Source organism: Boleophthalmus pectinirostris, unplaced genomic scaffold, assembly GCF_026225935.1.
Source record: "Boleophthalmus pectinirostris isolate CB_2022bp ecotype Guang Dong unplaced genomic scaffold, ASM2622593v1 HiC_scaffold_5, whole genome shotgun sequence".
NCBI lineage: Eukaryota > Metazoa > Chordata > Actinopteri > Gobiiformes > Gobiidae > Boleophthalmus > Boleophthalmus pectinirostris.
Window position 1 is genome coordinate 491,028 of NW_026571404.1, and position 13,136 is coordinate 504,163.

Sequence of the window (13,136 nt, forward strand, 5' to 3'; positions counted from 1 at the left end):
GGACACACACGAGTGAGGGACAGGACACACACGAGTGAGGGGGCAGGACACACACGAGTGAGGGGGGCAGCTGCAGCAGGAAGGGCATCTGGTGTAAAGCCTCTAAGTCGTCTGACTTTGTGTTTTTTTCCTGAAGTGGGATTTGAACTTTGTGTTTCCGCGAAATCAAACAAACGACTCCAGAAAGTGACTCACTACAGCTCAACTCATCACATTGATGTTTCACACTGTTCTGGGTCTGTTCTGGGGTCTGTTCTGGGTCTGTTCTGGGGTCTGTTCTGGGGTCTGTTCTGGGGTCTGTGGGTCTGTTCTGGGTCTGTTCTGGGGTCTGTTCTGGGGTCTGTTCTGGGGTCTGTTCTGGGGTCTGGGGTCTGTTGGGTCTGTTCGGTTCTGTTGGGTCTGTCTGTTCTGGGGTCTGTTCTGGGGTCTTCTGGGTCTTTGGGTTGTTCTGTTGTTGGTCTGTCTGGGGTTCTGTCTGTCTCTGTTGGGTCTGTTCTGGGGTCTGTTCTGGGTCTGTTCTGTTGGGTTCTGTCTTTCTGGGGTCTGTTCTGGGGTCTGTGGGGTCTGGGGTCTGTTCGGGGTCTGTTCGGGGTCTGTTCTGTTGGGGTCTGTTCTGGGGTCTGTTTCTGGGTCTGTTCTGTCTGTTCTGTTTCGGGGTCTGTTCTGTTGGGTCTGTCTGTTGGGTCTGTTCTGGGTCTGTTCGGGGTCTGTTCGGGGTCTGTTTCTGTTGGGTCTGTTCTGGGTCTGTTCTGGGGTCTGTTCGGGGTTCTGGGGTCTGTTCTGTTGGGTCTGTTCTGGGTCTGTTCTGGGTCTGTTCTGGGGTCTGTTCTGGGTTCTGTTCTGTCTTTCTGGGTCTGTTCTGGGTCTGTTCTGGGGTTTCTGGGGTCTGTTCTGGGGTCTGTTCTGGGTCTGTTCTGGGTCTGTTCTGGGTCTGTTCTGGGTCTGTTCTGTTCTGGGTCTGTTCTGGGGTCTGTTTCTGGGGTCTGTTCTGGGTCTGTTCTGGGTCTGTTCTGGGGTCTGTTCTGGGTCTGTTCTGGGGTCTGTTCTGGGTCTGTTCTGGGTCTGTTCTGGGTCTGTTCTGTCTGGGGTCTGTTCTGTTGGGTCTGTTCTGGTCTGTCTGTTCTGGGGTCTGTTCTGGGTCTGTTCTGGGGTTCTGGGGGTCTGTCTGTCTGTTCTGGGTCTGTTCTGGGTCTGTTCTGGGGTCTGTTCTGGGTCTGTTCTGGGGTCTGTTCTGTTCTGGGTCTGTTCTGGGTCTGTTCTGGGTCTGTTCTGGGGTCTGTTCTGGGTCTGTTCTGGGGTTCTGGGGTCTGTTCTGGGGTCTGTTCTGGGGTCTGTTCTGGGTCTGTTCTGTTCTGGTTCTGGGTCTGTTCTGGGTCTGTTCTGGGGTCTGTTCTGGGTCTGTTCTGGGTCTGTTCTGGGTCTGTTCTGGGGTCTGTTCTGGGTCTGTTTCTGGGGTCTGGTTCTGGGGTCTGTTGTTCTGGGGTCTGTTCTGTTCTGGTCTGTTCTGGGTCTGTTCTGGGGTCTGTTCTGGGTCTGTTCTGGGTCTGTTCTGTCTGGGTCGGTCTGTTCTGGGTCTGTTCTGGGTCTGTGGGGTCTGGGGTCTGTTCTGGGTCTGTTCTGGGGTCTGGTTCTGGGGTCTGTTCTGGGTCTGTTCTGGGGTCTGTTCTGGGGTCTGTCTGTTCTGGGTCTGTTCTGGGGTCTGTTCTGGGGTCTGTTCTGGGGGTCTGTTCTGGTCTGTTCTGGGGTCTGTTCTGGGGTCTGTTCTGGGGTCTGTTCTGGGTCTGTTCTGGGTCTGTTCTGGGTCTGTTCTGGGGTCTGTTCTGGGTCTGTTCTGGGTCTGTTCTGGTTTAAATTCTCTTTTGTTTGGAGCTGGACTTGATCCTCTTTAAATCCTCCTTTAAATAAAAACTTCTTCCTGTTTAAAATGGAAAACTTCAAATCCAGACGCCAGAGCAGAAAACAGACCAGAGGAGGAACAGACGCTCCGACTCTCGGGCCTTTTAGACACACTGGGTTTCAGACTCTGCTTTTAGACTCTTTTTTTAGACTCTGTTTAAAAACTTTTTTAGACTCTTAGGGGTCTTAGACTCTGTTTTTGACGACTCTGAACTCGCTGAACCTGAATCGTACTTTCAGTCAAAATGTGTTTTTTTCTGCGTCTTTCTCTCTGACCTTTGACGTTTCTTTCTAAATAATTATACAAAATTCAACGACAGTGAAACGTGAAAGATCTGAAACAGCAGATCACCTAAAAAACATTTAAACCAACTCTGCACGAACTGAGATTAAAGCTGCAATGAGTCACTTTTCAGGTGGAGGGTTTGTCAAAATGACTGTGATTGGCAGATTTCTCTGTGAGTGTTTGTGATTGGTTGATTTCTCACCCCCATGGCGGCGAAGACGATGGCGAAGTTGTCGGCGCTGTAGTCCATCACGTCTTTGGACTTCTGCACCAGACCGGCCTGACGACAAATCTGCGCCGCGATCTGGAAACGCCACAAAACACAACGTCAAAAATACAACGAAGAACGAAATCAAAAGAAATCTAGAAAACTCGGACGAGACGAAGTCGACTGAAGAGCAGAGACACGAGATGAAGAAGAGACACGAGATGAAGAAGAGACACGAGATGAAGAAGAGACACGAGATGAAGAAGAGACACGAGATGAAGAAGAGACACGAGATGAAGAAGAGACACGAAGAGAAGAAGAGACACGTGATGAAGAAGAGACACGAGATGAAGAAGAGACACGAGATGAAGAAGAGACACGAGATGAAGAAGAGACACGAGATGAAGAAGAGACACGAGATGAAGAAGAGACACGTGATGAAGAAGAGACACGTGATGAAGAAGAGACACGAGATGAAGAAGAGACACGAGATGAAGAAGAGACACGAGATGAAGAAGAGACACGTGATGAATGAAGAGACACGAGAAGAAGAGACACGAGATGAAGAAGAGACACGAGATGAAGAAGAGACACGAGATGAAGAGAGACACGAGATGAAGAGAGACACGTGATGAAGAAAGACACGAGATGAAGAAGAGACACGTGATGAAGAAGAGACACGAGATGAAGAAGAGACACGAGATGAAGAAGAGACACGAGATGAAGAAGAGACACGAGATGAAGAAGAGACACGTGATGAAGAAGAGACACGAGATGAAGAAGAGACACGAGATGAAGAAGAGACACGAGATGAAGAAGAGACACGAGATGAAGAAGAGACACGTGATGAAGAAGAGACACGTGATGAAGAAGAGACACGAGATGAAGAAGAGACACGAGATGAAGAAGAGACACGAGATGAAGAAGAGACACGAGATGAAGAAGAGACACGAGATGAAGAAGAGACACGAGATGAAGAAGAGACACGAGATGAAGAAGAGACACGAGATGAAGAAGAGACACGAGATGAAGAAGAGACACGAGATGAAGAAGAGACACGTGATGAAGAAGAGACACGTGATGAAGAAGAGACACGAGATGAAGAAGAGCAGAGACACGAGAAACAGACGACTTCAGATTCGTCCACAAAATCCATCGATGAACATCAAACGACTTTAAATAAATTCTTGTGGCGAAGTCAAAAACAGAACGAGAACACTCCTGTTTGTCAGGGATTTTTGGTCCCACTTCAGTCCCGGTTTAGACCCTGGTTCAGATCCTGTTTTTAATCTCGGTCTAGTCCTGGTTTACACCCTGTTTTAGTCCTGTTTTAGACCTGGTTTCAGTCTTGTTTAAGTCCTGGTTTAGTCCTGGTTTAGTCCTGGTTTAGACCCTGGTTTAGACCCTGTTTCAGTTTTTCCTGATTTAGTCCTGGTTTAGACCTGTTAGTCCTGGTTTAGTCCTGGTTTAGACCTGTTTCAGTCCTGATTTAGTCCTGGTTTAGTCCTGGTTTAGACCTGGTTTAGAAGTTCCCTGTTTAGTCCTGGTTTAGTCCTAGTTTAGACCCTGTTTCAGTCTTTTTTCAGTCTTGTTTTAGTTTTAGTCCCTTGTTTTAGTCCTGGTTTAGTCCTGTTTCAGTCCTGTTTTTAGTCTTGTTTTAGTCCTGGTTTAGTCCTGGTTTAGTCCTGGTTTAGTCCTGGTTTAGACCTGGTTTAGACCTGGTTTAGACCTGGTTTAGACCTGGTTTAGTCCTGGTTTAGACCCTGTTTCAGTCTTTTTTCAGTCTTGTTTTAGTCCTGGTTTAGACCCTGATTTAGTCCTGGTTTAGTCCTGTTTCAGTCCTGTTTCAGTCCTGTTTTAGTCCTGTTTTAGTCCTTTATTTCCGTCCATATTGTCGCTCGTCTGTGTTTTCTCTCGTGTTTTGTTCGAGCCTCTTGAGTTTTATGGATTTTCTCTCGACTCACGCGAAGGTCACTGGCTTTTATTTTGAAGGTCACAGACGCCAAACGGGTCTTTTATTTTGGCGAGTGTACAGGAAGTGACAAAGCAGGTGTGCCTCGGGTTCAGGGCCGCGGCGTCGAACGATTCTGAAGAGACGACGAGAAAACGGTTTGTGAAAAGCTCTGAAACACGGGTTAAGCACACGACGAAACGAACAAAAGACCGAGAGGAACGAGAGAGAAACAAGAGAGAAACGAGAGAAACAGGAGAGAAACAAGAGAGAAACACGAGAGAGAAACGAGAGAGAAACGAGAGAAACGAGAGAAACGAGAGAAACGAGAGAAACGAGAGAAACGAGAGAGAAACAAGAGAGAAACACGAGAGAAACGAGAGGAACACGAGAGAGAAACACGAGAGAAACGAGAGAAACGAGAGAGAAACACGAGAGAAACGAGAGAGAAACGAGAGAGAAACACGAGAGAAAACGAGAGAGAAACGAGAGAGAAACACGAGAGAGAACACGAGAGAAACGAGAGAGAGAGAAACGAGAGAGAAACACGAGAGGAACGAGAGAGAAACACGAGAGAGAAACACGAGAGAGAAACACGAGAGAAACGAAACGAGAGAGAAACACGAGAGGAACGAGAGAGAAACACGAGAGAAACGAGAGAGAAACACGAGAGGAAACGAGAGGACGAGAGAAACGAGAGAGAAACACGAGAGGAACGAGAGAAAACGAGAGAGAAACACGAGAGAGAAACGAGAGAGAAACACGAGAGGAACAGAGAGAGAAAACACGAGAGAGAAACGAGAGAAACACGAGAGAAACACGAGAAGAAACAGAGAGAAACACGAGAGAAACGAGAGGAACACGAGAGGAACAGAGAAACACGAGAGGAACAAGAGGAACACGAGAGAAACGAGAGAGAAACACGAGAGAAACGAGAGAAACACGAGAGAGAAACACGAGAGGAAACACGAGAGAAACAAGAGAGAGAACACGAGAGAGAAACACGAGAGAAACACGAGAGAGAACACGAGAGAAACACGAGAGGAACACGAGAGGAACGAGAGAAACGAGAGAGAGAGGAACACGAGAGGAACGAGAGAGAACACGAGAGAAACAAGAGAGAAACACGAGAGGAACACGAGAGGAACACGAGAGGAACACGAGAGGAACACGAGAGAACACGAGAGGAACACGAGAGGAACACGAGAGAAAACGAGAGAAACACGAGAGAAACACGAGAGGAACACGAGAGAAACGAGAGAGAAACGAAACGAGAGAAACACGAGAGGAACACGAGAGGAAACGAGAGAAACACGAGAGGAACACGAGAGGAACACGAGAGGAACACGAGAGAGAACACGAGAGAAACACGAGAGAAACACGAGAGGAAACACGAGAGAACACGAGAGGAAAACACGAGAGGAACACGAGAGAAACACGAGAGAGAAACGAGAGAAACACGAGAGGAACACGAGAGGAACACGAGAGGAACACGAGACGAGAGGAACACGAGAGAGAAACGAGAGAAACACGAGAGAGAGGAACACGAGAGAAACGAGAGGAACACGAGAGGAACACGAGAGAAACACGAGAGAAACGAGAGAAACGAGAGAGAAACACGAGACGAGAGAGAGAGAACACGAGAGAGAGGAACGAAGAAACGAGAGAGAACACGAGAGGAACACGAGAGGAAGAGAGAGAAACACGAGAGAAACGAGAGGAACACGACGAGAGAACACGAGAGGAACACGAGAGAAACACGAGAGAGAACACGAGAGAACACGAGAGAAACAGAGAGAGAAACACGAGAGAACACGACGAGAGAAACACGAGAGGAACACGAGAAGAGAGAGAGAAACGAGAGGAAACGAGAGAGAACACGAGAGAAACGAGAGAGAAACACGAGAGAGAAAACACGAGAGAACACGAGAGAACACGAGAGAAAAGAGACGAGAGAGAACACGAGAGAAACACGAGAGGAAACGAGAGGAACGAGAGGAACACGAGAGAAACACGAGAGAAACAGAGAGGAACACGAGAGGAACACGAGAGAGAAACGACGAGAGAAACGAGAAGAACACGAGAGAACACGAGAGAACACGAGAGGAAACGAGAGGAACACGAAGGAACACGAGAGAGAAAACACGAGAAACAGAGAAAACGAGAGGAACACGAGAGACGAGAGGAAACACGAGAGGAACACGAGAGGAAACGAGAGAAAACGAGAGAAGAGAGAGGAACACGAGAGGAAACGAGAGAACACGAGAGAAACACGAGAGAGGGAACGAGAGGAACACGAGAGAAACGAGAGGAACACGAGAGGAACACGAGAGAAACACGAGAGAAACACGAGAGAAACGAGAGAAACACGAGAGAAACACGAGAAGAAACAAGAGAGAACACGAGAGAAAACACGAGAGGAAACACGAGAGAAACACGAGAGACACGAGAGAGGAACGAGAGAGGAACACGAGAGGAACGAGAGAAACGAGAGAGGAACACGAGAGGAACACGAGAGAGAACGAGAGAGAGAAACACGAGACGAGAGAGAACACGAGAGAGAGGAACACGAGAGGAACACGAGACGAAACACGACGAGAGGAACACGAGAGGAACACGAGAGAAACGAGAGGAACGACGAGAGGAACACGAGAGGAACACGAGAGAAACACGAGAGAAACACGAGAGAACACGAGAGGAAACACGAGAGAAACACGAGAGGAACACGAGAGGAACACGAGAGGAACACGAGAGAACACGAGAGGAACACGAGAGGAACGAGAGGAACACGAGAGGAACACGAGAGGAAACACGAGAGAAACACGAGAGGAACACGAGAGGAAACACGAGAGAAACACGAGAGAAACACGAGAGGAAACACGGAACACGAGAGAACACGAGAGGAACACGAGAGGAAACGAGAGAGAGAAACAGAGAGGAACACGAGAGAAACGAGAGGAACACGAGAGGAAACAGAGAGAAACACGAGAGGAACGAGAAACGAGAGGAAACGAGAGAGGAACACGAGAGGAACGAGAGAAACGAGAGGAACACGAGAGGAACACGAGAGAAACGAGAGAGAAACGAGAGAGGAACACGAGAGGAACGAGAGAAACGAGAGGAACACGAAGAAACAAGAGAAACACGAGAGGAACACGAGAGGAACACGAGAGAAACGAGAGAGAGAGAGAGAACACGAGAGAACACGAGAACAGAGAGAAACACGAGAGGAACACGAGAGGAACACGAGAGAAACGAGAGGAAACACGAGAGGAACACGAGAGGAACACGAGAGGAACACGAGAGAAACACGAGAGAAACACGAGAGAAACGAGAGGAACACGAGAGGAACACGAACAGAGAAACGAGAGAAACGAGAGGAACACGAGAGAGGAACACGAGAGGAACGAGAGAAACACGAGAGAGGAACACGAGAGGAACACGAGAGAAACACGAGAGGAACACGAGAGGAACACGAGAGAAACGAGAGGAACAGAGAGGAACACGAGAGAAACACGAGAGGAACACGAGAGGAAACGAGAGGAAACACGAGAGGAACACGAGAGAACACGAGAGAACGACGAGGAACACGAGAGAACACACACGAGAGAACACGAGAGAAACACGAGAGGAAACACGAGAGGAAACACGAGAGGAAACGAGAGGAACACGAGAGGAACACGAGAGGAAACACGAGAGAAACACGAGAGGAACACGAGAGAAACACGAGAGGAACACGAGAGGAAACACGAGAGAAACACAAGGAGAGAAACACGAGAGGAACACGAGAGAGAGGAAACACGAGAGAGAACACGAGAGAACAACGACGAGAGGAACACGAGAGGAACACAAGAGAGAGAACACGAGAGAAACAACGAGAGAAGAGAGAAACACGAGAGGAAACACGAACACGAGGAACACGAGAGAGAAACACGAGAGAAACACGAGAGACACGAGAGAAACACGAGAGAGAGAACACGAGAGGAACACGAGAGGAACACACACGAAGAGGAGAAACACACGAGAGAGAAACACGAGAGGAACACGAGGAACACGAGAGAGAACACGAGAGGAAACACGAGAGGAAACGAACACGAGAGAACACGAGAGGAACACGAGAGAGAGAAACACGAGAACACGAGAGAAACGAGAGAAACACGAGAGAGAGAAACGAGAGGAAACACGAGAGGAACACGAGAGGACACACGAGAGAGAAACACGAGAGGAACACGAGAGAAACACGAGAGGAAACACGAGAGAAACACGAGAGACGAGAAACGAGAGAACACGAGAGAACACGAGAGAACACAGAGAGAGGAACACGAGAGGAACACGAGAGGAACGAGAGGAAAACGAGAGGAACACGAGAGAGAACACGAGGAGAAACACGAGAGGAACACGAGAGGAACACGAGAGAAACGAGAGAAACGAACGAGAGGAACACGAGAGGAACACGAGAGAGAACACGAGAGAAACACGAGAGGAACACGAGAGGAACACGAGAGAAACGAGAGGAACACGAGAGAACACGAGAGAGAACACGAGAGGAAACACGAGAGAGAACACAGGAACACGAGAGAACACGAGAGAACACGAGAGGAACACGAGGAGGAACACGAGAGGAACACGAGAGAGAACACGAGAGAAACGAGAGAGGAACACGAGAGGAAACACGAGAGAAAACACAGAGAAACACGAGAGGAACACGAGAGGAACACGAGAGGAACACGAGAGGAACGAGAGGAACACGAGAGGAACACGAGAGAACACGAGAGAAACGAGAGAAACACGAGAGAAACACGAGAGAAACACGAGAGGAACACGAGAGGAACACGAGAGAACACGAGAGAACACGAGAGAAACACGAGAGGAACACGAGAGGAACACGAGAGGAACACGAGAGGAACACGAGAGAAACGACGAGAGGAACACGAGAGGAACACGAGAGGAAACACGAGAGAGGAACACGAGAGGAACACGAGAGAGAACACGAGAGGAACACGAGAGAAACGAGAGAGGAACACGAGAGGAACACGAGAGGAACACGAGAGAAAAGAGGAACACGAGAGGAACACGAGAGAAACGAGAGGAACACGAGAGGAACGAGAGGAACACGAGAGGAACACGAGAAGGAACACGAGAGGAACACGAGAAACGGAGAAACACGAGACGAGAGAAACACGAGAGAAACACGAGAGGAACACGAGAGGAACACGAGAGGAACACGAGAGAGAAACACGAGAGGAACACGAGAGAAACGAGAGAGAAACAAGAGAGGAACACGAGAGAAACACGAACACGAGAGAAACGAGAGAACACGAGAGGAAACACGACAGGAAACACGAGAGAGAACACGAGAGGAACACGAGAGGAACACGAGAGGAAACACGAGAGAACACACGAGAGAACACGAGAGGAACACGAGAGGAACACGAGAGGAACACGAGAGAGAACACGAACACGAGAGAACACACGAACACGAGAGGAACACGAGAGAAACACGAGAGGAACACGAGAAACACGAGAGGAACACGAGAGAAACGAGAGAGAAACGAGAGAGGAACACGAGAGGAACGAGAGAAACGAGAGAGGAACACGAGAGGAACACGAGAGGAACACGAGAGAAACACGAGAGAAACACGAGAGGAAACACGAGAGAAACACGAGAGAAACACGAGAGGAACACGAGAGGAACACGAGAGAAACGAGAGAGGAACACGAGAGGAACACGAGAGAAACGAGAGGAACACGAGAGGAACACGAGAGAACACGAGAGAACACGAGAGGAAACACGAGAGAAACACGAGAGAAACAGAGAGAGGAAACACGAGAGAAACACGAGAGGAACACGAGAGGAACACGAAACAGAGAAACAAGAGAGAGAACACGAGAGAAACACGAGAGGAACACGAGAGGAATGAGAGGGAACACGAGAGGAACAGAGAGAACACGAGAGAAAACAGAGAAACACAGAGAAACGAGGAAACGAGAGGAACAAGAGAAACACAGAGAAACAGAGAGGAACACGAGGGAACACGAGAGGAACAACGAGAACCAGACAGAGGAGAGGGGAGTAGTAGGAAGAGAGAGAACACGAGAGAAAGAGAGGAAACACGAGAGGAACACGGAGGACACGAGAGAACACGAGAGAGAAACAGAGGAACACGAGACGAGGAAACGAGAGAAACGAGAGAGAAACCACGAGAGGAACACGAGAGGAACACGAGAGAAAACGGAGAGAACACGAGAGAAACGAGAGCTGCTCCTCCACGAGAGGAACACGAGAGGAACACGAGAGAAACGGAGAAACTGAGAGGAGGAACACAGAGGAGAAACGAGAGGAACACGGAGGACCAGAGGACTGAGAGGAACACCTCAGGTGAGAGGAACTGAGGAACCTGGGGGAAACGAGTCCCGAGGAACCGAGAGAAAACGAGAGAAACACGAGAGGAAATGTAGTATTTTATAATAGTTTTTAAAGTTCCTGCTGAAGCGTGAGTCAGTGACTGAAACAGAAGGTCATGTGACCCAGGAGGAAGTGACACGTTCATACACAAGAGTCTGTTTCACTTGAACCTCGTTTCCGTGGGGATTATTACGTTTGGATTTGGACATTTGGACTCAAATAAAACTGAAAATCAAAACAGCAACAGACGCACAATTCCAGAGGCCCAGACGTGTCATTTATGGTTTATGTGATAAATCTGTGCACTTCAAGGGACACAGACGCTCAGAACATCGACCGTTTGGACTCAACTCACTCTGGTAAAGTTTGGACCAATCAAAACAGACGGAGCGCAGGAGTTTGGACCTAAATAAAGTTCCTGTTGGACACTTGTTTTTTCCCTGTATCAGAAAACGCCGGAAATCTGCTCGGAAAATCCACAACTGTCAGATTTTCAAGGGGAAAAATAGAAGTTTGTATCTTTGATATAAAACATATTCCAGACTGTTGGTCTGGACGGGTTAAAGCCTCTGGTATAATACTCCTTACTAGGGATGGTCATGATTAATCGATTATTCGATAATTGATCATTAAGAATTTCATTGATTCCGTTGATTTTAATGGACAAACTGAATGTATGTGTGTGTGTCGTGACCAAACAGGTGTGTACATGTGTCTCTGCATCAGAAGGAGCGAGACACAAACAGTGGGTCAGTCTGTAACGAACCGAAGCACAAATGTGGATTTAACCAGGATTTGTAGAAGAAATTCCACACTTTCCGTTGCGTTGGGACAAGTGTGAGTCCATGTGCACAGTGGATAAAGCAGCACATATGTTTCTGTGTCCAGTGGGAAAAAGTTTTTCCAGGTGAGAGTCGCTCAATGTGGATGACGAGGCCCCGCCCCCCTCCCCCCGTACGCTGTCCTGGTTTTGACAAACACAAATCTGGTCACACTGACCTGTATTCACCTGAGTCATGTCTTTTAATCCAACACAAGTTGAACCACATCAGCGACACAAGAGCTGGAGTTTTATCTTCACTTAGTTTATGTAAATTAGTGATGTGGTTTTAAGTTTTGTTTCTGTGAGATTTGAACAAAACTGAATTAAACACATTATAATGTCAAACAGCTGATGTGGATCTAGAGTCGTTATGTTTATATGTCGTAAAGTTGAATTTATTGATGCAGATTAGTGCAGATAGTAATAATAATGATGATCATTTAATAGAAAAACGTTAATGATTAATCAATAATCGATCGTTAATTCTTCCGACGATCGATTAAGAACATTTCATCCAATGCCCGTCACTACTCCCTACAGTACCTCGTTGTGTGGGAGTCCGGCGGCGGAGAAGATGGGGATCTTCTGTCCTCGGGCGATGCTGTTCATGCCGTCGATGGCGGAGATGCCCGTCTGGATCATCTCCTCGGGGTAAATCCTGCACTGGGGGTTTATGGGCTGACCTGAAACCAACAAACCACAGATCAGAGGATTTCAGACTGTCACAAATCATTGTGATAAGATTCATGATGTTAATCGTCTGAAGAAGTTTATACTTGAGTAATCAGATTACTCCAGAGTTCAGCTCGTGATCAGATTTCTGATCATCTTACAGACGTGTGAGTTTGTCGGTTTATGTTTCAGATTCTGTCGTTTCTGAAAATCTCCACGTGAAACTAAAAGTTCCGGCTCGTCTCTGCGCAGGGAAATAAACTAAAGGGAGATTTATTTATTACTTTGGTCAGAAATACAATGTGTCCTGAAGGAGCTTTTCTAAGGAGACAAAGAGCTCAGGGTGCGAGGAAACGACACGCGGCAATAATGAACAGATTAGACTTTAAGTAGAAGAGATGGAGGCATCTGCTTCTACCTCCTCCTCAGAGACCAGAGCATTAACGGATAAAAGCCCTAATTTACAAGCTCCAACTGAGACCGACCGGCCAACCACTCTGCCACACGCACCGGGAGGACGCGGCGGGAGGACGGACGCCGGGAGGAGGCGGGAGGACGGACGCCGGGAGGACAGACGCCGGGAGGACAGACGCACCGGGAGGACAGACGCACCGGGAGGACGGACGCCGGGAGGACGGACGCCGGGAGGACGGACGCCGGGAGGACAGACGCACCGGGAGGACGGACGCCGGGAGGACGGACGCCGGGAGGACGGACGCCGGGAGGACGGACGCCGGGAGGACGGACGCCGGGAGGACGGACGGGCACCGGGAGGACAGACGCCGGGAGGACGGACCGGGAGGACAGACGCACCGGGAGGGACGCGGGACGGGGAGGACGGACGCCGGGAGGACGACGACGCGGGAGGACAGACGGACGCCGGGAGGACGGACG

General features: G+C 48.8%; 1 protein-coding gene across 1 annotated transcript in view; it reads right to left on the minus strand.

Moving 5' to 3' along the window:
• Window positions 1–13,136, minus strand: part of atp6v1ba (ATPase, H+ transporting, lysosomal, V1 subunit B, member a) — a 62,031-nt gene that overhangs the window by 14,627 nt on the left and 34,268 nt on the right. The window contains exons 6-7 of the mRNA XM_020934642.2: window positions 12,114–12,253; window positions 2,385–2,486 (exon numbers count right to left, since the gene is read on the minus strand). Coding sequence (XP_020790301.1) covers window positions 2,385–2,486; window positions 12,114–12,253 — 242 coding nt within the window. The remainder of the gene's footprint in view (window positions 1–2,384; window positions 2,487–12,113; window positions 12,254–13,136) is intronic.